The sequence below is a fragment of the Clinocottus analis genome, unplaced genomic scaffold, assembly GCF_023055335.1.
Source record: "Clinocottus analis isolate CAN_PGR_092001 unplaced genomic scaffold, fCliAna1.0.p SCAF_33, whole genome shotgun sequence".
NCBI classification, from domain to species: Eukaryota; Metazoa; Chordata; class Actinopteri; order Perciformes; family Cottidae; genus Clinocottus; species Clinocottus analis.
In genome coordinates this window covers 1,272,783-1,299,970 of record NW_027176076.1, presented here as the reverse complement: position 1 = coordinate 1,299,970, position 27,188 = coordinate 1,272,783, and the positions used below count along the sequence as shown (strand labels likewise).

The following is a 27,188-nucleotide window of genomic DNA, read 5'->3' as shown; positions in this document are numbered from 1 at the left end:
TTTGTCTCCCATTTCTATGTCTGTACAGTGGTGATCAATGACAAAATGTGACATGAGCGGATAGGGTCATAGGAAACTGACAGATAAAAGCAGACAGATGTAATATACAATTTTGTGTCTCCCACTCAAAACATGTTTTATTCAATATGATAAGGAATAACAGAGACCTTTTCAGTTAAATGATGAGATTTATTGACCTAACTGCAAGCATAAAGTACAAGAACAGAGGTTTGTTTTAAAGCAGGCTTGCATACAAGCATATCATAAGACCCAAAGGAACGACTGAACAGCACAGCTTAACAATAAAAGTAAGCATGCAAAAAATCCCTTTCTTGCTTTAAAAAAAAAAATCAAATATTTACTATTGATGCATGGGTTACTTCCCTCCCATGCGGCCTGCAATTATACCAGTTGCATATTATGGGTATGGGCTGTAAACCTTATCCTGATTAGTAGTGGATGGGTGAAAGAAAAAGATAGAAAGAGTGGATGAGAAATTTCAAATACATCAGTGTGGTATAAATCCTACGACTTGTTAATTTTGTCGGACAATGGTGCAAGTATAGATAAGGGAAAATAAGCAGCTCAGTTAATTCTTCCCAGCTTTTTTTAATCCGCAGTGCAAGATGGCCACATGAACTGTGCTCTTAATGTCTCCAGCGTTTCCGTTCACTGCAGATGGACCACTTTGGTACAAATGACGGTTTCTTATTTAAATATGATTTTTTTGGGGCGGTCTGGGGGAGGGACGTTGTGAATTTTTTTGGAGTAAATAAGACACCCAATTGCTGTGCACTTGGGTCCAACTCAATGAAAACAAAACAGTTTAAAAAAGCATTTTCAAAACAGGTATGAAGAGTTATTTGTTTGGGGCTAATAAAATGAGGCATGAAAGACCCTTGCACCCATGCTGTTTCACATGTTTCACTACCATAAGACATCCACATGTTGTAATTCGGCTATCCCCCAGAAGAGCATGACAAACACTTATTTTGTTGTTTGATTATAAAAGAAAATATTTTCAAAAATACATTTAGTGCAAGGAATACAAATAGGAATTTTCTGAGGTCAATTGTAAAATCACATTTGAAAAGTTAAGAGTACAGGGTAATTCATAATTCAAGATGCTGCAGATTGTAATTTCAGGCAATACCAAGATACGGGTAATAGAGAGAAAAAATTGGGCTGATATCTGCACTTCCTGTCGTAATTAATCAGAAAAGGTAGCCAGGTTTTTGTGAAAGCACAAAGCTTGTTAAATGTTTCAGTTTTTTAGGATAGTTATAATTCAAGATGGGTAACTTTTTGCTCATACTTTGTGTTGAATGTATTTTAAAAACCAAGAATCCTGAGAAGACTGTTTTACTATGAGAAAATATAAAAGGTCACCATACACAGGAGCAACCAGGTCTTTCAATAAACAACCTTTTCATCTATAACTCCAACCTGTGAATCATCGCGAGACCAAAGTCCCTCCAGGATGATTTACAATCAAGTGACAGAGTATGGCTTCAGATCTAGACCTGCTGAATCAATGGGCTCCATCCTGTGATCCACACTGACAGAAGACTCCTCAATAGGTGATCTTCAAAGGAGTTCAGAAAGCAGCCAACAGCAGAGCTGGCTGTTTTAGGTGCAGTCATGAGAAGTCAATAGTCTGTATCTGGGGAGGGCTGGTGAAGCTCGAGAGGACCAATCAAAGTCAGATTAAAACATGTATGCTAGAGAAGCTGCGTAAAGCCGAGATATTCTTCCAATGCATTTCATGGCTTTTGTCCTTTTAAATTTGTTGCCATTCAGCGTCATTCAGAGCACAAATACATCATATCAGATCAATGCAAAAGCCCAAAGCACATATACAAAGCATTCAGGTGTGAATATAAGAGGCAGCAAATCAACCGCTGCCAAATCAAACAGTATTGTTATTACTGTATTGTGAATGGTGAGGAATTAAACGGTAGAGCATGTATGTCTCTGATGCTCTTCAGTTAGGCTGCTGGTACGTGTAACAACTGTTAGTTCTTTTCATAAAATCTTTCAGTTTTAAGGAATATATTATGCTTTCTTTGGATCAAAAAGATCCACATTTTACTTTTTTTTAACAATACTAGATTGCTTATGCAATTCAAACCCAAGGGACAGACAAGAAACAGGACCATTACAGTAAATAATTTGCTTGGCTTTGTTATAGACTTTGTGGGATTCATATTTAATTCTAATCTCAAACATTTTGCTCTTACAGATGCTTGATAATAAATTGACTCGTCATCTACTTTCAAGGTGAAATCTGTGTTTTGAAAATATTTCCTTGATAAAGTTAAGGAAACATTTCAAGGTACGTGAAGGTTAGATCTTTTTTAATATGATGAAACAAAAAAATCAAATGCAGCCTATCAAGTTAACGTTGATCCTTGCAGACAAAAGATTCTTGGAAATGAAAAGAATAGATTCACAGATCAGTTTGCTCTGGAGATGCACATTGATGAGAAAACCCTTAATACTAATTGTATGGTAAAAAAAAAACATTTCAGTCGTCACTGAGGAATTTTGGTAATAATGATACTTCTTTCACATTTTATTATTTTACAGCACTAACTGATCGGTTTTGTGCTTTCATTAGATTTAAACTATGTTCACAAATCCCTTATGAAACATTAAGCAGAATTATATTGAATATAAAAAGCAGCTCAAAGGAAAAATAATGAAACACACTGCAAAAACATGAGGAATGCTACCTGTATGTCGACTGGCTCAGGGATGACAACAATAACAAACAATGTAGATGTTCACAGTTTATAGCGTAGCCACCTGACAAAGGATCAAAATGTGGCTGTTGTTCATCTTCTCTTGGGAGAAAAATGTTGTCCAGGTTTTTTTCAGACATAACCTCAGAAAAGGCAGAAACCCAAACACATATCCTACTGTATCTTGCCAACTAAACCAGGCTGTAAGTTCTGTTTTGCTATGATTTATTTGCTCCCTGTTGTAACTGAAAGAAGCATAGAGAGCTCAAGCTACAGCAAATACATCACATTGCGGTAGTTATGTCACTTGCAGTTTCATAGATGTACGAGGTGAACACGTCTGAAATGGTGACAGACTTTTCCACTGCTGCGGTTTCCCAAACTGGTATTAAGAAAGCCTGATTACTGGGTGATTAGCTGGTTATTTTTTATAGAATACACCAACTTGGCAACCTGCCCCTGCTAGCTGTTTGCTAGGTATTAGGGTTGGTGTCATTCATGTTTCACGCTATTATAGACAGCACATTTTGGAGTTTGTTGAGATTTCAACTTAATTTATGATTTGCCTCTAGTCTGTCCCAATGTCAATTCATGGTAGGTGGATTTGAAATTGTGACCTGTGTATGTCTGAAAATATTGTCTCATTGTCATCTAAAATAAGGTCAATCCTGCAGATGGACAGACTTAGGTACATGGGGAAAGGTCAATGAAATAAGAGATCTGCCTGCACCACCGCCAGCAATATTTACACTTCCTGTAATTCAATCTGGATTAAATATTGTCAGTATTTATAAATTGGGCAATTTCATTTTCATTGTGGCACACAGTACATCTCCAAATTATCTTAAGATACGACATAAGGAAAACAGTAACATAAATGACAGAGGTTCTGAATTTCAAGACCAGTCAGGAATAATAAGCCTTCATCCGATGGATGGATCAGCACTGAGGGATTGGCCTGCATGCATAAAAATCAGGGGGGAAAAACAACAACACAAGCCTCCAGGACTCATGATGCTGAAACAGCTGGATGGTCATGTTTGCACAGCCAGAGATAGGCGCTGGATCCAGCAGATAAATGTAACTCACAGCCTCTCTCGTACTGTCCTTGTGTAAACACTTTGATAGGTGTGATTAATGAAATAAATGAGTTAAAACACATTTTAGAAAGATTTTCTCTCTAATCCTTCTCCAAAATCGCAAGGTATGCGTCCTTTCTCCCTCTCAGTTTGCTGGACTGGTGCTGCGGTCAAAGCTTGGTCCCAAAAGCAGGAAGGCTGGTTATTCTGTTGGGGTAGTGGCAACAGGACTGAGGATGGGGGTCAGTAGGTCCCTCAAAGGAGACATAGGGGAGATGGCCTTATGGCTGTAGTACTCCACTACTTGCTTAGGCACCTCTGCCAGAACACATTTGGCCAGAGCTGCAGGTGAAGCCTGCAAAAGAGACAGAGAACATCTGGAGATGTCAAAACAACTGTTCAATATTGTTTTAATGTAGAACATTTACCAGTGAAGCTTTTAAGTATTTTATATTCCCGATTTAAGTGAAAATCGACAGTCTAAGGATTACTTTCTTTGTTTCAAACAATTTAAAAGGAGGTATGTCAGTATCAGACATTGTATTCAAGGGTAACTGTTCTGTTAAAAATTCAGTTCTACATCCCGAGAGCGACAACAAAAATATCATATGTCTTGCAGTGTTTGCGTTGGAGTGTTTTAGAGTTCATCATTACATTGTTAAACCAGTTTGTATAAAATGCCGTTAAAGCAAATTTTCAAAAACAATACACAGTCCTGTGCAATAAAGAGATTCATAACAATGTTTCACGGTGTGAAAAAAGGAGTGCAGTTTGGAATTTGCAGTTGTGATTTAAGACAATGTAAGTGGTTTCTCAAACTCTGGGTGATTTACAAAAACACATAATTAGGTTACCTTCACATATTGGATACCACGCTCTGGATTGCATAGATTCTGTAAGAGTCAACTTTTTCAGAGGAATGACCAACATGTTTTCCCTTTTACAGTGTTTTGATGATGGTATTGGAAAACCATTATGCAAAGCACCAGTTCAAACTCTCCCAAAGGTGTTTAACTGGTCTGAGATATGATGCCTGAAGACAATATATAGAATATAATTCACATAATTATCATACCTATCTCCTCACTTCTCATCACCTTGTTTCCTGTATGGAAGCGTCTGGATTTAATAGCTTTATCGACTCATTTTTTCAGTTTGTTTTCTAATATATAGGCCTACCATAATGCAAATTTTCGGAAATGTTTTTTTTAGAACGTAATACTTCTAATCCACAACAGACAGTGTAGTTGCACTACTGACATGTTGCAGATTGCATGTAGCTAGTAGATTTGTTTTTCTGGCTCTCCTCCAGTCTATGATGTCCATCTGTGGCACTGGCAATGTATAAGCTTGCAACATGCTCTTTTGATTAACAAGTGAAGGGGACGTTATGTAGAAAATATTTAATGTCCATGAGCATCGCTAGCACAGCAGTCAGAAGGAGTGTGGTTGAAGCTGAAAGTAAACAAGTGAAGATTGACAGACGGAGAGAAGAACTGACCGTTTTGAAGTCTCTGAAGGGCACGAACTGAACGATATCCCTCAGGACTGACTCGCCCTTCGGTGAGCGTAAAACTCCATCATCGCCATCCAAAATCTGCATGTCTGTGAAGTCTGCATTGCCCACACCAACAATGATTATGGAGAGAGGCTGGTAGGCGGCTCGCACAATAGCTTCACGCGTGTCTGCCATGTCTGTCACCACACCATCCGTAAGGATGAGCAGGATGTGGTACCGCTGGAAGAAGATACAAGCTTTCAGTATGTATTAAACCCTTTGGACATGAACCACAGTCTAACAGCATAGTGTGGTTACACGAAAGAACAGTGCATGTTGTGGTCTAAAGGCCTTTTGTGTTATCTTTGGTCATTTTACAGCCTCCACTGAGTAGATCCTTATCTACTCAGTGGAGGCTATGTGTTTATGGCACTTTATTAAAATGTTACATTGAATTAAGATGCTCAAGAACAGATCAAATAGGAGGATATTAAAAATAAAACACATGGGACTAACTCACAAACCATCATCTACAGAAGAGACATGTTATGTGTGTATGTGTGAAATGAATGTATGTATCCATAAGCCCTATAATATGAGAGTATAAGAAATACAAGAAATTAGCATGGCGCTGATAGTTTCCAATTTACCCTGTGAGTAGTGGTTAGTTTTATGTTAGTGTCTTTATTGGCAGTAAGCTGGCAGTAACTCAATGTCCTGAGAGTGTGTATTTCTAATGTGTGCCCTCGAAGTCAGTGCAATTACAAGAGTGTAATATTTTAGAAGAACATAATCTCCATGCAGCCGGTGGTAATTTAAGAGTCTAAATAGATACAACACTTGTTTTCCTACCCCCAAAGAGATATCAAGGAGTGATAAGGAGCACAATAGCTAGTTGCCACTTGCGTTAAGTCACATTGAACAGCAGTCAATGAGGTAATTTCTAACAGAAAAACGATCAGTAATATACATATATAGTATATACAACTCCCTAACTTAAAGAATACTAATTTGTTGTAGAGTGGGCCCCTTCTTTCTTTTTGAGCCGTAGGGCATTATTACTATTAACAGCGAGGTGAACCAGAGGCTACTCACTCTGGGAACGCAGAGGGATTCACTTCAACAAAACCTGTATTACATCCATATATTTCTAATATGGTATAAAGAGTCACTCACAGAAGCATCTTTAATGTTGCCGTCGCCTGCTGCCAGCTTGGCTATCCTGTTTATGATGGGAGAAACATTGGTTGGGCCATACAATTGGATCTTAGGAAGGCAGTTCTGGTATGCCTCAACCACTCCCTGGATCTCTGATTGAAAGAGAGCACAGAGCAAAGTGAAGTCAATCAACACCATTATCACTTCATTAAATATGCATATCATTAAACAATCATTGTAAACTAAAAAAGGTACAGTCAAATAAATTATACACTATAGTCTCCCAGATAAGTAAAAGAGGCCTAAATAGGTTTCCTGCCTCACAAGGTAAATAAGTTAAATACTGATACTTTTTAGGGAAACTAGTGTACAAAGCCATTCCTTACCTTCACATTCATCATCCTCTGGGTTAAAATTAATGGCAAAGTCATGGGACACCTGCAGATTGAGAAAAAGGAAGTTGTGAAATACTTGCTAGGTGTGTAAGGCAGCTTTTTGCTTCTTCCATGTTTGGATTCTGTGAAGGCCTGGACTGGGAGTCAGTTCGCAACCAGGCAGGTTAATTAGTTCGGCAGTCATTTTTTAAATCATGAACTAAATTAATGCATAACTTGAGAATTGACAAAATGTTTGCCTTGGATGTATGCATGTATACTGTTACCACAACAGACAAGCATGATGATACGTTATGCATGCAAATTAACTAGAAAAGTCCACTTAGTTGAGTGCAGATCTCTGTCAGGTGTGTCTTGAGCTAAACTAAGAGTAGTTGAATTTCACAAGTCTCATATTAGGTGCAAAATGTCAGTTTTTGAGCCATGACAAAGCCCAAAATGTGGCGTAATGCAAACTACATAGGCTTGTTTGCCTAGCAGATGGCCTGGAAATGTACTTTGCTCCTGAAGCAGTTGTTGGTCACTTGCTACGAGTAAGCCATTAATAATGCCCTTGAAGAGGTCCTTGAACATACATAGTACCACAAAAAATATGAGGTTTATGAGTCCAATAGTACGCAAAGTTAGCTGTGGACAGACCCCCTCCCTCTTCCCCCACAGACACACATACATACACACACATACAAACACACACACACACACACACACACACACACACAACTAATTTCTTGAATCATCATTTCATCCCCCTATACAGTGGCAAACATTTAGTGTGCACTACATGCCTAAAAACTGTTTTTTAAAAGATTGCAACCCATCTTCTTTTATCTGGTCTATTCCAAATGTCAGATTTACTTTGATTATCTTAAAGCTGTTAAATTGGCAAAAACAAAATCCCCGTCTTGACAACTAAAAAGCGTTTTTTCCCGCAAGCACCGCCTGTCAGCCAGATCAGTGACAGCTGACTCTTCTCCAGCTGGCTACTTTCTTCTGAATCATTTTTTTTTCTTTAATGTGATTAGCAACCGGCAATCAGTCAGTGTATAGAAAGATATTAGTAGTCCTAGAAAAATTATTATTATTATCATACAGACCACCATTTTGTCTTTGTATTGGTCCACGGCAAAAGACGAGGTCTTGCTTTGTAGCTCATTTAACAGGCCTGTTTCATGACTAACCTTTTGACGTGAAAACCACGGGCGTAACTAATAACATTAATAATGGTTGTATTTCATTTAGTGTCTCCTTTTGTGAAGCTCTGGTATTGTGCAGGCAGGTTCAATGCCATAGCTTATAGAGACACTTAAATGAAATTGTGATGATATTTGTTACACCTATGTTTTCTGCCATTCAGTATTACAATCCAATTGTCGTCGTTGTCTTCGCTGTGTTCTCACTATGAGCAAAGCGATGAAGAGTCAGTTCTGTGAGTTTGGGTTATTTCCATTGAGATAGTTCTGTATTTGTGTTTTCTGAAGAGGAGAGCGCACATTTGGAAAAAGGTGATTTTGCATCTTGTGTAACATGTTACATGCTTCGCAACTCTAATCAGGATTTGGCATCATTTCAATTGAAATCTAACCGCAGTTGTGGGGTAGTTGCTTATGTTGGCAGGCCACCGGCAAACAAATACAATCAAACCACAACCACACAATCCCAGTGAAGCAGAATTGTTAAGTGTTCATTTGGACCTGACAAAGGAAAAATGTGATACATCGTGACTTTTTAGAATCAGAATCTAAATAAGAGATATTATCATTAACAGGTATGATTTGCCTGCAAAGCGACTGCTTGTTATGAATAATGACCTACAGGTAGAGACAGGATGAAAAGAGACGTCTTGAACATTTTACCTGAGGGGATTTCTATCGCTGTCACTCATTTTTAATGAACTTATTGAGATGATAAAGTACACGCAGTAGGATGCACGCTCAATACTCTGCACTGCTTCCGACTGTCAGATTGTTCAAGGGAAAGCCCCGCACTCACATACATACATGTCCCCATGGTTACCATATGATTTGCATAGCTATATACGTCCCTTCCTGGACAGTTTGCAACAAGCAGATGAATTTGATAGAAGATTAAATTAATGCAAAAATGGACAGCTTTTACACCAGCAACAAACAAAATCGCACTAAACGGGCAAACGCACCAGTCCATGTTAACAATACTAAACAAGTTAGATGTGAATGCATCCTTAAACTCTTCCTAAATATATTCAAACAGAAGTGATATCATCTTCCAAACTTCAGCTTTAACTAGTAAACGTTTTCTGAGGCATTAAATTAAAAAAACACAATAGCCCATAGTTATTGTAATGAAATGTGGGGCTTAACATTTATTCTCAAGACTCACTATCAGATGCATCCTTGGCTGGCAAATTAACATCTTATTGTTTGTATTCAAATCACACTTTGTATGCAGAATCCATTATTATGTAGACAAGAGTGCACTTCAAGCAGCATATACTAGTCCATCACATCTGCACAGAGGTGTAGCCTATGAGTGAGACGGGTTCATGATTAGTACAATGACTTAATTAGCATTCACCTGCACCACCGACTACAATTTGGCAACAGCATGAAGTAAAATAAATTTGACTCCTGCAGGGCATGTCATTGTCATGGTAAATTCATAAATTATTAGTTTGCACTTACTGAGCCACAAATCTTTGCATGGTTGAAATGATAATGATCAGTGTTTCATGTCAGCACATTGTACAGTACAATTTCACATAAAATAAATATGCCGTTGTAGATATTAAATATCAAACAGAATAGTCATTCAACTGTGTGTGTGTGTCTGTGTGTGTGTGTGTGTGTGCGCGCACGTGCGTGGGCACACACACTCACCCTTCACATGTCAAACCATCTCCCCAGGGCTCAATTCAGAATCACCGAAGGCTTTTGCTTCTCGAAGTTCAATTTGCTTAAACAAACGCTCTCAAACTCATGAATTCTTATGTTAATTGAGCATCATCACTGTGGGGCTTTTATTTCATTGGTGCATGTCATTTCCTCAGGACAAGTTGATATTTTAGGGCATGGGGCTTATAAATAAAAATAAAGCATAGTAGTTCTGAATGACAAATTGTGTGATACAACAGGTCATGGAAGTCAGATGCTTAGTTTAAAGTCCAAGGGTAGTGGAAAACCATGCAATACGTTCATAATTTTGTTTGTGTGAAGGGAAAAACAGTGTTTTGGAACACAATAGAACAAGGGGAAGTCGAGTATCAATGAAAAACAAGGAGGGCAGAGATATGCAGAAAGATACTCACCTCATAATTTGGAGGGATTCTGGCACCAAACCCCAAAGCTGAAAATCTTTTGTCACTGTAAAGATAGCAAATGAACCCGTCATGAACATTTACTGCACTTGAATAGCTTTTGCCAGTGATCCAAAAGATATTGATGGCCTACCATATGTTCACATTTTCAAAGGCAAAACCTGTGCTTTTTTTGCATTTTGTGAATGCAAAGAGCTTGAATGCCCTCATCGTGAAGACAATGTTTTTTAATAAGCTTTTTAAAGTCTGAAATAAGGTCGGAGGGTAAAACAAGATTAGGATTTTTTAACGTTCTGTTCTACATTATGACAAAGACATTATAGATACATGTCTACCAAAATCTGTCCTCCGTGCACCACTCCAATGCTGTAAGAAACTATCACAATACAAAAAAAATATGTTCATGGCATGTGTGTAAAATGTTTGCTGTTCTCGTTTGGCTTACTTTATCTACTCCTTCTTTAAAGACACAAGCTTTTACCAGGCAAGGAGGAACTTAAAAATAGTTGCATTGTGGGAAGTGTATATACGACCCCAAATCTCCAGCCCAATCACAAATAACATCTCAAGCTCGACAGAATTGTGAAATGATGCGTTTGATTCATTTACTCTGGAGATAGTGTGGGTGCGTTGGAAAATACACAGTAAAATGTACACTGTTAATAAATGTTGATTTGTTTGGTTTATTGACAAGTGTTGATTGGAGACTTGTTTGTCCACTCATAGAGCTAACATGGCTTTGATGCAGCGGACGTTTAATTAACTCTGATGGATGTGGACATATATAAACACTGGCAGAGTGAATAAAAGCTTAACTGTGACCTCTTGACAAAAGCAACTTTACTTTGGCAAGTTTGAGTTACTATACTAGTAGCAGTGTCAGTCACTGTTGTTGGAGCAGCATTAGTAATACACTAACATTAAAAAAGTTATTATGTTATGAGTATCTGTAGTAGTACTAGTAGAAGCAGTAGTATTGAACATTTGTAATAATACGAGGACATTTATATATATATATATATATATATATATATATATATATATATATATATATATAGCAATTTTACTATTATTGCTCCTCCTCAAGGACATTGGATGAAAAAAAGAAAGTAATTGGTGTTTTTTCCATAACCTTTAATAAATAGTGTTTATTTACAGTGGCTGTAAATGGGAACAGCAACTGCCTGTAGGCTTAGTTAGGAAGACACTGAATATGAGCCATTTTGACCACATATTTGGTTAACATCATTATTCTCTGTTCTCAAAAAAAAAACATTTGAATGAGTGAACTTTTATTCTCTGTAATCTCCCCACATATCCTGGCTAATGTGCTGTACTATATTCAGATACAAACACACTCCAGTAATGTTCCAAACAATTGAAGAGATTTCAGTGTCCAATGAGCTTGGAAACTGATACAACAGCACTCAAAACTGTCTTTCTTCAACATTCCCCTTTAACATTTACATGGTTTCAATACCTTTTTTTTTAATCCATTTTCCCATAACCATTCGCCATCCACTGAATACAGCCCTTACGCCCACTATTGTGACCTTTCAAACACACTGGGGTATGTTGAATGGATGCAAAAATATACACGTTTTATTTGGTATTATATTGGTTTAACAAATGAAGAGCAATAATGTTAAGGTAAAATATTCTTATAAGGAAGAAATTATTCATACTGAGCCAATTCCATCATGAGATGTATTGTGCAGCACTCATTATCTTGACCTCTTCACTCTTTCCGTACTTTTAAAAGTTTTCCCTTGGAACTTTAATTAATTGATTTCTCTGCACAATTCACAAATGTCTTAAAAGATTGCCTATTGTCTCTCCAGGTGTAAAGGTATCAGTACCGTCAGCCCAGACATGAGGATAGAGAAGACTGACAAATCATTTTCATTATATGTATTTCACTATTAAGTTCAGGATGGTCCTTGTTTTCTCTCTTTGTCAGCACACGTGAAACGCCACGGGGAGATGTGCCCAGTATAATAGCCCTCTCAGCAAGGTAAGCGAGCCTCTGCCCACACAGACAAAAGCTCGTCACTCCAGCTCCATAATGCACTCCTCTGCAAGGACTCTAAAATCCCACATCACCTATATTCACTAAAGGCTAAAAGGTGTGCTTGCCCACGTAGTTTTACACCTCAATAATAATTGCAACTTAAGAGAGAATGGCTGCCTACACTTGCTGTCACTGATCATGTGTCCATGTATGATGCTCTTCTATGTTTAGTAAACAATAAAATTATAAATCTACAAGAAAGAACTGCTCATTTTCAGGCAGGTTTTCAGTGTCTCCAATGCTATCTCTTGCTAACATTTGCCAGACAGGGTTCCCCTGATATTCAATAGGATCTGCATAAATCAAGAGTAGTAATCCTCATCTAGCTCAGTTTTGAACAATGGCAGGGTCTTTCTCCGACACGTATCATATGATTAACGATGTCCAATGAATTAGCAAGTACCTGCAAGCCTGCCTCCAATAACTAAAATGTTATTTGTACATGTGTACGTTGTTTAATATTTGTTTTAAAAAAACCAAATTATCAAAACGAAAATGCATATGACTGAATCCAAAATCTGAAAACTATATTAACCAGTTTGTCTTCAATGAGTCCTTTAAGGCCCCATGCTGTGCTGCACCTTCATGTGATTCTACACCACGCTGTCATTTCACCAATAATGCCTCCCGCAGTGAGCACTGTCCTTACAAACAGCAAAGACGCAGGTCTTGTATTCTCTCTCTCTCTCTCTCTCTCTCTCTCTCTCTCTCTCTCTCTCTCTCTCTCTCTCTCTCTCTCTCTCTCTCTCTCTCTGACAATAAATAGAAGTTACATGAAACCATGATATTGAGGAGTTCATTATAGTAAGAAAGGTTTTTTCAGTGGTCGCCAGAAAAAAAAGTAAAGGACAGAGACATTGTTTTACTTTAGTTTGTTGTCTTCTTTGCAAAAATCAATTTGTTACAGATGTGGTGTTTGTTAACATTATCTGTTTTTTTAAACTGTTAAGCGAGAAGTTATATTAGAAAAAGATTCATCAAAATGTTGGAAAGTTCAGTAAGAAAAATGCATGTGTCTATTAAGGTCCAAATGTAATCTTTTTGATGGGTTGTAAAAAGCTGTAAAGTGGTGGATACTTTGACAAAATGGTTTGTCAAGTGTGTCCAGAATATTGTGTCAGTGTCCTTGACTGCTGCTACCAAACACCAGCTTCAGCCCCAGAGTAGCCTCATGCATAAGTAATGCCAGTGAAGGCCAAATTAGTTTGCTCTAATTTTCCAGGTACAAACACTCTCTTGTGCATTACTTTGCCATGGTTAAACATAGATTAAAATACATTCACCAATGTCTAGATGATGAAGATAGTCAGCAAAACTGTATTTGTGGTAACCCGCTGCTGCTTTTACAATGAGAGACTGTTCACAACACAAAATACATTTCAGTAAAAAAAAATGTGATGAAATGGAGGAGCTAGCGGCCAACCGTGCAGTTCCATCAGCTCTAAACCAAACTGGTGAGCAGAAATGTGATGACTTGCAATATGTAGTGCCATTCTGTTTCAGTCCTCCATGATTTCCATTCCTTTCCATAACCTTTTGCTGTGATTCAGATAGAGTGGCTCATTTCAGTGTGAGCGATCCCATCAAAATGGCGTGCAAGGCCTGGAGACACTGACAATCGCTCAAGTTACAAAAGTGCGAAAAAGAGCCTTTAATGAGAAACAAAAGACTGACAAACCTATCGTAATCTTGGCAGATCTCCCCCACTGCTATCAGAGCCTTCAGGTACTCGTTAGGCTGGTAAGGGTTGATGTAGTGCAAAGAGCAGCTGTTCCTGGGGTCTCCATTGGAGGCTGTGAAGTCAATGGCAACCTGGTAGAAAGAAATGTGAGGCATGAACAATATAACATAATCAATTAAGTTTTTATTTTGCTGCTTGACATTTTTATTTGGCTGCTTATGATATTTTAAATAATGCTGCATGAGCGAGCCTCAAATATGCATAATCAGAGGTAAGAACTTGTGCTTTTTACACCCACATATATGGAAACAGCTACAGCTCCAGTACACAGTAGATCTCAATATGCAACTATTTCAACTATTTGGAACTGCATCTACGAGAGAAAATTTCTCTTAATTAATATTCGTTGCTTCAGTGATCCAGCGAGAATAAGAGGGCGGACCAAAAGGACAAATATATTTTAATTACTTTGTCATCTTTCACAATCAGAAAATGGAACATTCCCTGTGTAACGCATGATAACGGATCACCAAAAAAAAAAGCCAAACCAAAGTTTGTTATTCTAGCAATATGATCTTAAACAAATAACTGACAGTAGCTAATTCATACAACTAGCGTGCCGAAACAGACTGCTCAATTTACCGTAAAGTGAATCTGGCATCCTCCCATTATGTAGTCTAAGAAGGAGTACACTCTGTGGAGCTGCAAAAAAAAAAAACATAACATTTTTTGAGGCAAAAGCTCAGAAGCATCTGGTCTTTAAACTGAATTACCTTGAATTAAATCTGTTGACAGTAAAGGATAAAGAGGGGATATATTTACAGAAAACAGGAACTAAAAACACCTTATGTTAAGGCAGCTGTGAAATTTCTTCTTTAGCTGTACAGTACGAGAAACCAAATCATGTTCAAAGCATATGCATAAAATGACTTCTTGCTACAATTAATTCATACTGTTGCTCAAATTCTTAGCAACTGTTTCTTACAACAAAAAGCCTCCAGGACAATTTTTTTCTTCCTATTTCATAATGTTAAATAAAACACTGATTGGTTCCACTGATTCCTACCTTGAGGTCAGTGAGGATGACAACTCCTGAATTTTTATAGTTTCTCTTCTTCTGTTTGTACTTGGGATTGATACAATCCCACGTAACCTTAAACAAAGCAGGAGGAAGACAAAGAACAGGAGCAACAAGCGGCATTGTGAACATTGGTGGTAAGTCTTAGCAACACAACATGTGTTTCATCTGGGATGGATTTCAGCAGAGTAAAATGAGAGGCATATTGGAAATGGATGAAACGGTTACACGGCTGTCTCTGCTCCGCCTCTCCATTCACTGACCTTATTTCCACTGGAAATTTTCTGCATTTCTCTGAATGTGGCGTAGAACTCGCCAATGAAGTCATGTTTTCCCCTGGAGTCATAATCCCACACTAGGCACTGTGGCACACAGAGACAACACTGTTTACTACTTTCTGTCTGTTGGTTTGGCCCTATATACAGTATCCCCACAATATATATGAAATGATCCCTAAAAGATTCAATGAAAGTATTTTATTCTATTACTGTTAAATCCTGACACCTGTGTCTTCTACTGATGAGGACTTATTGATGTGGATGTTGCTAAACTTCTCTTACCTTGAGCTTCCGCTCCTCATCACAGCTGCACAGAGATATGAGAGACACTTTGAAGGGCTCCCACACAGGATTCAGGTTGTTTTTAATCACCTGTTAGAGTAGGAACACATTACATATGAAGCAAAGCTGCTGAAAAACGCCATCGCTTAAACTGAAGCGTGTATATGAGGAATGTACCTCAGTTCTGTGCACAAGCTGTTCGGTTCCATCATCGTTGATTCGGTATATTTCCAAAAATGGATCTGATTTGCTGAAGAGGTCCTGCAGAGAGAACAGAATATCAAAACTACTGACTCTGAATACAGGACCTTGTAACGATGGAGCCGAAAGATTAGAAAGTATATTTAATAAGTATTGCTTTTAATCAAATCAGGAAAAGTCAGCAGGACTCACTGAGACAAATATTTATTTCATTAGAACAAATAGCACATAAAACCTCACATTTAACACTGACATTTGACTTCATTTGTTGAGAGAGATGAATGTGTCAGATGTTACATACAATCTGACACTTTGATCTTTTACACAAGCAAAATTTGAGAAAAAGCACATAGCTATTAAAAAAATCTGCATTTGGGTTATTTCAATACTTATCTTGGGTTTTTTGGATGGTTTGTATAGCAGGAAACTGTTTATATAAATGGCTGTTGACACTGATTTGTATTGTTGCTGATTGCAGAGGTGATTGTCTCTGTGATTAAAGGTCATGGAGAAGCAAGCATAACATTTACAGCACAGCGGGGTGGCTGTTTGGAGAGGACACCATCAATATTCAGGAAAAATCTTTTGGTCAGAAAGAAGCTTAAGGAATATTTGACATGCTTCCGGCTCTTGCCATTCCCTGGTTCTTCTTTTTTTTTCCTCAATCATTGACCTGCTATTTCCTTCCTTACAGCCTTCATTGCAGTTCTGAAATAAAATTATTGGTTTCTTCAACCAATAGTTGAAGCGCAGTATCATTTAAACTTTCTATTACTTGCGACATGCAAAATTCATTGGAAATTGCCCAACATAAAAACAGAGTAATTATTAACATCTTGCATTTGAGTTAACTCCGCGGTGGCTGCGTCCATACTATCATCAGTGTTAGTAAATACCATGATAAGTTGAAAACATGAGTAAGATTTTCACCATTACTTGGGGTCACCTTAAACCATCTCAAGTACAGGCGTCTGAGAGCAGAGCAACACTGATTATTTAGGTCAATTGATTCTTCAGGGAGGAAAACAAATGATTACTGTGTGTGTGTGTGTGTGTGTGTGTGTGTGTGTGTGTGTGTGTGTGTGTGTGTGTGAGTGTGTGTGTGTGTGGCGGCTGAAACGGGGATTTGCGGGTGAGGGGGGCTCTGTGTAAACCAAATGAGACAGTTAATGCTGCATTCCCCGCCACATTAGCCAGACACATCTCCCTGGGGAGTTGAGCAAAAAAGAGCTGTAGCGTTCTCTCTCTGTTGTCACGGCAACCGCTAGCCAGGGGTCATCAGCGGCATGGACGCAGATGTCAAAATCTAATCCTGGGCCAGTTATGTTATCTCATCATGAATCCTCCTGGTCATTTACATCTGTAATGTGATCCTTCAATATCTACAGCAGGTTGAGGTGATACAGAAAACAAGCAGCTAATTAGAAACTGTTTGCTGCTTCAGTCATCGTCTGTGAGATAAACTCTTATGCTGACATCAACCTGCCAGATTAGTGGCTGCTAATTTGCGTTGTTAAAAAAATTAGCATGTATTACACCTGATGAAATCAAATAATGGTAACTTTATTCTAATAACGGGAAACAGGTTACTACCTGAATGAATTAACGAGTTAAAGTTACAGTCCAATGACCCAGAGTTGTGCAGGAATGCGTTCTAAAACCGGGAAATTATTTTACATTTATTTAAGCTTTTACGTTTCTTTAAAAAGGCGATCGCTAACAAGTGACTAAATTACACTTCAAAACTTCATCATTGATTTTGTGGGTTCTGCCATTACTATTGTTATCATTCTGAAAGTAGCATTACATGGTGAAAAAGCGAAATCTAACCGAAAACCCATTTGAGCGTTTTTGTGTCGTTTATTCGTCCCGTGGAAACGAGACACTAAGCTTTCATTTGCCTACATCTACTGAAATATATATATATATATATATATATATATATATATATATATATATATATATATATATATATATATATATATATGAATTCTAAACCTGTATGTGTGGCAGCAAGCATAGCTCACACCCATCTTCTCTAAATGTGCCACACATGCTGCATAAATGAGCCCCATTCAGTGAGACTGCCAAACAAGATATCCCAGAACCAGAGCTTTCATTGTTAATTTTGACGAAATTACTTTGGAAATCCTCCACATCATTTGGTTGGGTAAATAAACAAACATGTTTACCTAACCAGACAGGAATTGTCTGTGTGTTTAAAGAAAGACTATCATTTATTGTTTGATATTTGGCATCCAGAACCAAACTCTGTTCCAAATAAGCGGTTGAAATGTTCGTTCAGAGTGAAAACATGAACACTTTTGTGTCTTTGTGGTACATGATTACACAGCATTGCTGCACAGTGATGCGCCCACAGCTGTAATCAGTTTAAACAAAGCATGCGGGTGGATTCTCCAGACAGAAATGTAATACTTCCAGTAGCACATTGGATATATGAAGCAAACATCACATGCAGGGAAAGATGCACTTAAAAAAAAAAAACTCTTGTGTAAGAATCAGGTTAAATTTCACTCTCAGAGTAACAGGAAACTGCAGATGGCAATCTCAAAAATAAATGTACATTTAGCAGAAAATTTCAATTTTCCTCCCAATATATCTTGGAATTAAGGGCAGGCTGTGAGTGTGGCATCCTAACGCTCGCTCCCAAGAAGGAGAAACTTTCGATCATCAGAGTTGTAATTGGATGTAAGCTCCCGCTGTATTTTTGATTGAAATATGCCTTTAGTAAAGTTTGACAGCGTGAGAGCAGGAGCTGTTAAGGTCAGTGATATACAGACTCAAACTAAAGTCATATGAATTCAACAAATAAATAATATTTGTTATTTGATATGCCGTCATTTAATTCACAACATTTGTATGTTGACAAAGGACCACTGTACCTTTACATGTTGAAGCATTATGTCTCTACAAAGGTGTGATATTACTTGTTATTATCTTTTTTTCTCACGTTTAAACATGAAATGATATAATGACTAAGAAAATAGTACTATACATAGTTGGATACATAATACATTGTGGGTACTGTCTTAAGGTTGCACTTCAGCATCACGATTATCACGTTGCTGCCGCTACTATCTCTGTTCAATCATATCTAATAAAATATCAACTGTCTTGGTATTACCATCAAAACCATGTGCTCCACTCACCTTGTCATCTAGCTTCTTGGCACAGAAAGTGAGCTCAACATACCCGTTGTTGCCAGAAATTTCCTCGGAGTGCACCTGAGAGGAAATATGATTTGTCAGTAATATTGTGCTAACGGCAAGAAATCACAACCACATGATCTATGACTCAGGAAAGAAAAAACTCATAAAAGCTACGCTGTTATGACCGGAAATTAAAACTCCATATTTTGAATTACATTTGGTTGCAGTGAGATCATTATTATCTATGATATTAATGGAAAGGTATATGTCAGTATTTTAAACAACAACACTTGTTTTTATGGCAGATTTTATACACCACTTTATTTTCCATTGTTAAAAGTAATTTATTTGAGCAGCGGCTGCATTGTGGTAAGCAGTTAACAAAGTGAAGTGGCTTTACCTAACATGGGATGATGGACATTATTCATGTAAACATGAATATGAGTATTAGTCACATAAACATGCATATTAGTGTAATGTTAGTCATTTAAATATGAATATTAGTGTAGTATTAGTCACATAAACATGCATATTAGTATAATATTAGTCATGTAAACATGACTATTAGTGTAATATTAATCATGTAAGCATGGATATTAGTGTAGTATCAGTCATCTAAACATGAAAGTGTAGTATTAGTCATGTAAACATGAATATTAGTGTAGTATTAGTTATGTAAGCATAAATATTAGTGTATTATTAGTTATGTAAGCATCGATATTAGTGTAGTATTAGTTATGTAAGCATCAATATTAGTGTAGTATTAGTTATGTAAGCATCAATATTAGTGTAGTATTTGTCATATAAGCATCAATATTAGTGTAGTATTGGTCATGTAAGTATAAATATTAGTGTAGTATTAGTCATGTAAATAAATATTAGTATAGTATTAGTCATGTAAATGAATATTAATGTGGTGTTAGTTATGTAAACATGAATGTTAGTGTAGTATTAGTCATGTAAACATGAATATTAGTGTAGTATTAGTCATGTAAACATGAATGTTAGTGTAGTATTAGTCATGTAAACATGAATGTTAGTGTAGTATTAGTCATGTAAACATGAATGTTAGTGTAGTATTAGTCATGTAAACATGAATGTTAGTGTAGTATTAGTCATGTAAACATGAATATGCTTATAACAGCACGAACATTGTGTTTAAGCTCTGAGTTATGACTGTGTGACCGAGCACAGCCCGTTCTTCTTTTTGAACCTCACATAAACTTTACATCAAACTGACGAAACTGTAACTGCAGAGTCGGCTCAGGCTTCACACGCCTTGACAATGGAGAATGGCAAAGTAGGAAACTTGCACTTTTTATCAGACAGCTTGTCCTGACAGGTACCAAGTCCAGGGATACATCATTATAAAAGGTAGGGGCAGAAGGTTTTCTGCTTCTTTTGCCGCATAATACTTGCTTACTGTTTGAAACAATGTATAATAAAAACATATTTATTGATGTGTACGGAAAAAAACGTAATACATGCATAAAATGTAACGATGGTGCATCAGTTGGTCAACAAAATCCCTGTGTGAGAGTTCTTACAGTTGTTTGAAAAGAAAGGTCTGTTGGTTTGAAAAGAAAGTCTGGCAGACAAAGATTTAATAAGGATGAGTTTGTAACTTTTTCCTGCATAAAGGTGCTGCAGGTACAGGACCTCTTATCTTATCTACATCGTGTCTCTTTCTGTACAAACTAGCTTTGCTTTTTTTGTATGCTACCACCACTGGCTTGTGGTTAATGAACCAACAGCTTTTCTTTCCACATCAGACACATGTAGTTTCTTATACATGCATCATTTCCTCTTACATCCCTGTGTGCATTGGCATGTTGTGCATGAATGGAGCTCCATGGCACCACTAATAGACAATAGCATACATAGAAAGTACTCAGAGAGGATGTGTACTTTTAACAGCTACCGCCACACAACAACCAAACAAAGATGTACAGCAGCAACATACAGCTATTATTTGAGTGGCGTCTTCAACTTTGTTCTAAGAAATTATTTTTAAATGGTCTTAAAAATGAGTGCATATAGAGGTACACACTGTTTGTCAGGGTAATGAGGGATCTTTAATGAAACTCTATTATTATGCCTGAGAATGAACAGATGTGACACTGGGAACAAACTCACATGAATACAGAAATCCATTTTACCCATCAATTTGCCATTTATTATTTCTTTCAATTTTCACTGGCCATTAGCTACTAACTTCCACTTTTTTTTAACATTAAGCCATCTAGAAATGCCAGTCACCAGAGCAGCAAGGTCACAAGCACAAAGTAAGAAACCTACGGTGATGATGGATTTGCCAGCATATTTCCCATACTTCAGCAACAATGGCTTCACCATCTTCTTTTGGGCCACAATCTACGAAGAGCAAGATGAACGCATTTTTGATCTTGAGTTTTCCATAGCAATTAAAAGCAAAGTATGGGGATCTATATCATCAACACCAGCATCAGGTATATTTACTCCCAACATGTTTTAGATTTTTTTTTTTAAGGCAGATAAATTACAGTTTTTAGGGCACGAATCGAACTAGCACAACTGAAATACATAGATTAGTCAGACTATCTGCCTACCTGGCCAAGAGTGCACTCCACCCCACCCAGAAAGTCATCATCGCGGGTCCCAATGCTGTGCGTGCCATGGATGTCATAGACCTCAAATCGCAGCTTCTGAACCTCCTCAAAGTAGTAGTCCAACGAGAAAACCTTGGCAAAGACTGGATGCAAGTTGCTCTTGATCACTTCTGTCCTGTCCAGCTGAGAGGAAGACACACTTTCAATTAATACACAACCACTGTAATGCTGTATGTTCTATTTTAATTCACCACATGTGTGATTAAAGCAAAAGTGGACCTTATTGAGTGATAGCGCTTTTACAGATCTCACAGGAAAACAGGAGTGGAAAACATAACATAGTCTGCTTATTTTGAGGAACACCAGCAACTACAGAAGGGCAGATGTTACTACATTTCCTCTTCTCTTATACCATCGTATGAGAGAAGCTTAGGGGGCTTGGACATTCAATCTCAGCATACAAATGTCCACGCTTGCCTTTCAATGCCTGACAAGGAAAAGCTCAGCTCTCCAAAGCCCCATCTGCTCACGAAGGAGGATTCTGCGCTCACGCAGCTCTACACACATGTCTGTGTCGCCCAATTTGTCACAAGGACAAATCATCATTGAACATAATATATAAGTAATTTAATAATGGCTAAAATGCAGCAAAAATCCACACACTCAGGATCTTCATGATATATGTAGTTATGTGTTTGTTTTTGGACTCAAACCACAGAAGAGAACAGACCCATCCAAAGGTATAATCTGAGACATTGACGTTCAATCAATGACTGATCTTAGGTCTATAGATGGTTTCAAATCAGTAAATGTCTCTTAGTAGTCATCCTAAAAATAGTCATATACTGGGCTACAAGTCCATATTTGTGACCTCGTGCCATCAGAAAATGGTGACTCTCCGATGTCTTATCTTCTTGCTTTGGTTTAGGGATAGTCTTTTCAGAAAAGGTGAAACTATAAACTTGGTTAAAACCTCTCTCAAATGATGTCTTCCTTCATTATTCATCCACTTTTTCTGTCACTTTTCACATTCCAAAACAAGTGCAACGCTGTGAATACTTCCCACTGTGAATACTTCCCAGGGGAGAAAATGTGTGTCATTACATTATTTCCATTTTTAGACTAATACAGGATATCCCCACCTTCATGACAACAGGCTTTCACACAGTGTATTCCAAAGTGGTCGTCATATAAAAGTTAAATAGATAGACAGACAGACAGACAGACAGACAGACAGATAGGTAGATAGGTAGATAGATAGATAGATAGATAGATAGATAGATAGATAGATAGATAGATAGATAGATAGATAGATAGATAGATAGATAGATAGATAGATAGATAGATAGATAGATAGATGTATAGGTTTGTTTTTCACATCTTCACATCTTCTTGAACTGAAGAATAACTGGGTTTAAAATTCTGTAACCTGACTAGTTCTCTAGTTAACATCCACCTAACTTCAGCTTTGTGGAAACAATAATACTAATTATTAGTATTAGACAATTACAAATGCGATGGATGGCTAGCAGGGATTGCTCTACTGTTTCCTTCTCACTCTGGCAAACATCACAACGTAAGAGAAGAACTTCCAGCTGGGACTTGGCTTCCTCAGCCTCATGCATCTTCATTTCTCTTTATTGTCTTCTCCTGCCATCTCCTCCTCTCTTTGTGCCATCTGGATCGACAGATTTGGAATGAGTCTGTTTGTTGATGAAAGCTCCTCAGAGCGATGAAGGATAGATGGTGCCGAAGTCTGTGACGCCTGTTTGTTGTTGGAGTAGGGCCAGAATTATAGAGCGATCCCTGACATAGAAACAAAGGTTTTCTCTAATCAGTTCTACCAGGTCAGTTGAGCGTTGTCGCTGTTGCTCAATCAAAACAAGCCCTTGTAGCTCAGGTCAGATATCAGCGGAAATATCTGGTTTCGAATGAACTCACTATCACCGGCACACGTAGAGTCCAGTTTACACAAATAGAAGACAGATTTTCTGCGGGAGAAAACCTAAAGTCACCTGCACCTGGCCTCTGAGTTTGTCCTTGGAAGTAGAAGAGGTGGTGAAATATTGTGTTGAAGTAAATGTTTGACAAATAGCAGGTCAAATTCACAGAGAATGAGCTCAAAAAAAGGGAAAGAGAGTGACGTGATAGGAGTGGGCTCAGCTTCTTACTCAGTTGTTGACGTAAGTAAACAATTTATGGTGCCTCCCAGTACTGATGGATTTGACAGCGGAGGATTGGACAACTTCTGTACACTGTCATGACTGTCAAGTCTCAGATAGATAGATAGATAGATAGATAGATAGATAGATAGATAGATAGATAGACAGACAGACAGACAGACAGACAGACAGACAGACAGACAGACGTTTCTTCTGAGTGTAATTCTAATACTGCACTGTGTGAATGTGCGTAGTTGTTTTTTAATATCATATGAATTTGCTTCAGTTAGTGGAGCTAAAAATAGTCACTCATACATGCTACATTGAACCCAGGTCAGTCATTTCATGTAACAGCCTGCTATCAAATTACAACCAAGAAAAATCCATAACTGTGAGCTCAACACTGCCGTGTGTTTTTATCATAATAGTGTCTAGAGGTTCCACATTCATACAAACCAAACAATAAATGGCAATGACAATAATCTGAGATTTCTCTTTTTGTTGGACAAGGGGTAGCGAGGGAAAGACAATGTGTGTAATTAGATACCCTCTGTTGTGTTTAAACACATCCTCTACTTAATGTAGACCTGAGCTTTGGCTTTCCCTAATGAACTAAAGGACTTCATTAACAGGGAAATGAGAGACCCACTGCCTACGCGCCAAATCAGCTTGGGACTAATCCAAGAAAGTAAACATTTTCAGCTGGAACACACCTCATCCCACTGTTTATCAACAACCCACTGTTTGTCCACACATGGACCAGTGGCACATAGAGAGACTGCACAGTTGTGCAGACTACACAATCTGCTGTAGCCTGGTGAAATGTGGAGACAGACAGTGTTCACGCCTTCTCTGAAAATATACTCTGCATTTGACATTTTACATTCTGAATCAGACATCTGTTGTGTAAGCCATGCTTTTTTTTTTCAAGTGATAAACAGCTGCAAGTTCAGCAAACCATTAACAGATTTATCTCCCTGGTTGAGCTTGTGCGACATCACAGGTTTGAGGTTAAACTGGAGTGGGGCGGAAAATTCATCCCAATGTATATATAGCATTTCACACACTGCCTCATCTTCAACTCTGAGCTTTGACACAACAGAGGGAAGGCTGTCCAACTGGACTCTCAGTTTCTTTATGTACAACAAGTTTGTGTAACCATCAAGAAATCATGTTGCCCAGATCACCCCGGGACACTGCAATTTGAATTTAAACTCTATTCATGTGGGATTCGAGGCACGATTCTTTACACATTAAATAATGTGGTTAATGACTCAGATAGGGAGATTAATAATAGATGGTGGATAAATTTGTAAAAGCTACATACTTCTGCTTATTATAGGGATGAACAGCTTCACACTTTTTCCCAACTGGTGTAACTGTCAGATTCTTTGTATTTGTCAGATTTAAATTTAAAAAGTGGGTGTGCTCACCTCTGTCCACTGTCCGTTGTTCTGCACCATGAGAACGACACATGGGTCTGACTTGTTCAGCGTGTCTCGATCCAGCAGTGCTTTGCAAGACACACGCAGCTCTACTTTGGAGACGCAGGTAGCTGGGCCGCTGAGGCTGGTCGCAGGGGAGATGGCCTCCAGAATATCATTCATCCTGACTCACGGCGAGAGGAGCTGCCAACCAGTGAAGCAGTGCGATGTGGGAGCTCCGATGGATGGGAAAAGGTAGTGCTGGGTCAAGGGATTTCAGTAAAGACGTGGCACGCCCACAGGAAACAGGCTCTTTTGACTTGGTACAGATGCCATGAAAAAGAAAAAAGATTCCTGTTGAGTCCGAGGAGACCAAAGCAAACCCAATCTGTTATCACTGCCTGTCAGAGCTATCCCCTTGTGAGGAGTATCATCTCACCTCGGGAATGACGAGAAACAGTACATGAAGGTGGTGGGGTTGTGTCTCTCAGGAGCTTGGATCAGATCCCTGGAAAAAGGTGTTTCAAACGGTCAAATCTGGTGCTTCCTCCTTTTAAACGCTGAGTTACACGAAAAAGGTCAGAATTACAACGCTATTAACATAAATATACAATAAATATTTATATTATTATGTTCGACATGCCACTACGTATCTTGTTTCCTGTTCCTGTTGAGATAACAAACAATTTTAGATAAAATCATTATATTCTCCCTTCCTCAACAATGGGTACAAAAGTGAAAGTGGCAGATCAAATCAGGAGTCAAGCAGACACAATGGCTGATTGGCTTAATTGCCCAGAGTTAAAGTAAACAAAGGACATTGATTTTTATGTTTGTGTGTCAAGCACCCGCCCCTCAAATGCCCTTGAGCAAAGGCTGTCTGACCCTGCTCAACTGTTTTTAAAGGTAACACAGTATTAGGGCTGAATTTATCTACCAGCATCCTTCACTGTAAGTGTCACATTATTCTCTTTAAGAGGCAGACAAGTGAACGGTTGGCTTTCAGCACCAGGGACAGCGCCCGTGTTTTGTTTTAGTTTTTGTTTCTTTTTTGTGCGCCAGCTGTGAGTCTGGAAACCACGAAAGCATCGATCTGAAACTTAACACAATAAGGCTGGAAATACAACCAGATTCAGAAGCTATGATACATGAGCCAAGGCAAAGTTATCATGTAAAAGAAGAAGAAGAAGAAGAAGAAGAAGCACCCTCTTGGTAAAGCAACACGTCCTCTACCGATTCGCTCCAACAACTTAATAAGGAAGGCGATACAGGAAACGCTCCTCAATGGTGTCTCAGTCGTTCAGCACAAGAAATCAACTCAGCTACAAATCTGTAATCCTTAAAAATCCAGTGAATGATTGGGGTCACATGACACGTCCTCATCACAATTAGCGACGAAAGCGCAGAACTATAAATGCCCCGTCTACTTTGACAACATCGTGTTTCATTGTCCTACCACTTCCGAGAAGAAAACATACAGCTGATCCAAACACCCGCACTTAACCCCTGACCACACGCGACAAACTGCCGAGGATCAAGTTAAAAGCGAAACAAAACTCACTTCCTACCTGTCGTTGTTCTTTGCTGTTAAGCACACTTGTTTTAATCCTCTCACACAAAACACTGCTTTTTTTCCCTTCTCCGCCGCAACTCATTGGTTGCTCCTGGTGAGGAGGGAGTCGGCTCTGCTTGTCGAGGGATGGGGAGTGGAGAGTCCAGCTGCTGATGTAAGGATGGGGCTTTCGCTAGGACTCGATTATTGGGAGCTCAGTTGAACGTTGAGCATAAAAAAAACAGGACACTATGCTATGGAAATGTATTAGAGGGGAATTTCACGCATATGAGTATCTGGCGGCGTTCACAAAGCATGGCAGCCTGAGATAAATCCGGAAAATGTGGGTATAGTTTCTATGTGATTTCCAAATCAATAACATACATTTTAATCTAAGGGTAGGACAAGCAATATCTTTCATACTTCATTTGAGTCGAAGTTAAACTCTTTGCCCCAATAATACTCTGCAGGTTCAACAGATGGTTGTATATCAATACAATCAATTGGGATATATCAATCAGATGTCTCCAGCTTC

At 38.3% G+C, this 27,188-nt stretch overlaps 1 protein-coding gene across 1 annotated transcript; it reads right to left on the bottom strand.

Annotated features, from left to right (window-relative positions):
* Nucleotides 1-223: 223 nt before the first annotated feature.
* On the bottom strand, nt 224-26,733 carry cpne7 (copine VII). Its single transcript, XM_068596008.1, has 17 exons — nt 26,670-26,733; nt 25,541-25,609; nt 25,111-25,420; nt 21,516-21,698; nt 21,226-21,300; nt 18,928-19,002; nt 15,734-15,817; nt 15,557-15,646; nt 15,260-15,358; nt 14,985-15,071; nt 14,561-14,620; nt 13,916-14,049; nt 10,158-10,212; nt 6,866-6,917; nt 6,498-6,631; nt 5,325-5,561; nt 224-4,178 (listed from the first exon to the last, which is right to left on the bottom strand). The coding sequence occupies exons 3-17, from the start codon at nt 25,282-25,284 to the stop codon at nt 4,026-4,028; spliced, it is 1,692 nt and encodes a 563-aa protein (XP_068452109.1). The 5' UTR covers nt 25,285-25,420; nt 25,541-25,609; nt 26,670-26,733; the 3' UTR covers nt 224-4,025.
* Between the last annotated feature and the right edge of the window lie 455 nt (nt 26,734-27,188).

Excerpts from the sequence above, each read along its gene's own strand:
- cpne7 (XM_068596008.1), bottom strand. The coding sequence starts at position 25,284 with ATGAATGATATTCTGGAGGCCATCTCCCCTGCGACCAGCCTCAGCGGC. Across the intron at positions 21,699-25,110 it reads ACAACGGACAGTGGACAGAG|CTGGACAGGACAGAAGTGAT; the intron begins GTGAGCACACCC and ends TCTTCCTCTCAG. Across the intron at positions 5,562-6,497 it reads GCAACATTAAAGATGCTTCT|CGGTACCACATCCTGCTCAT; the intron begins GTGAGTGACTCT and ends ATCTTCTTCCAG.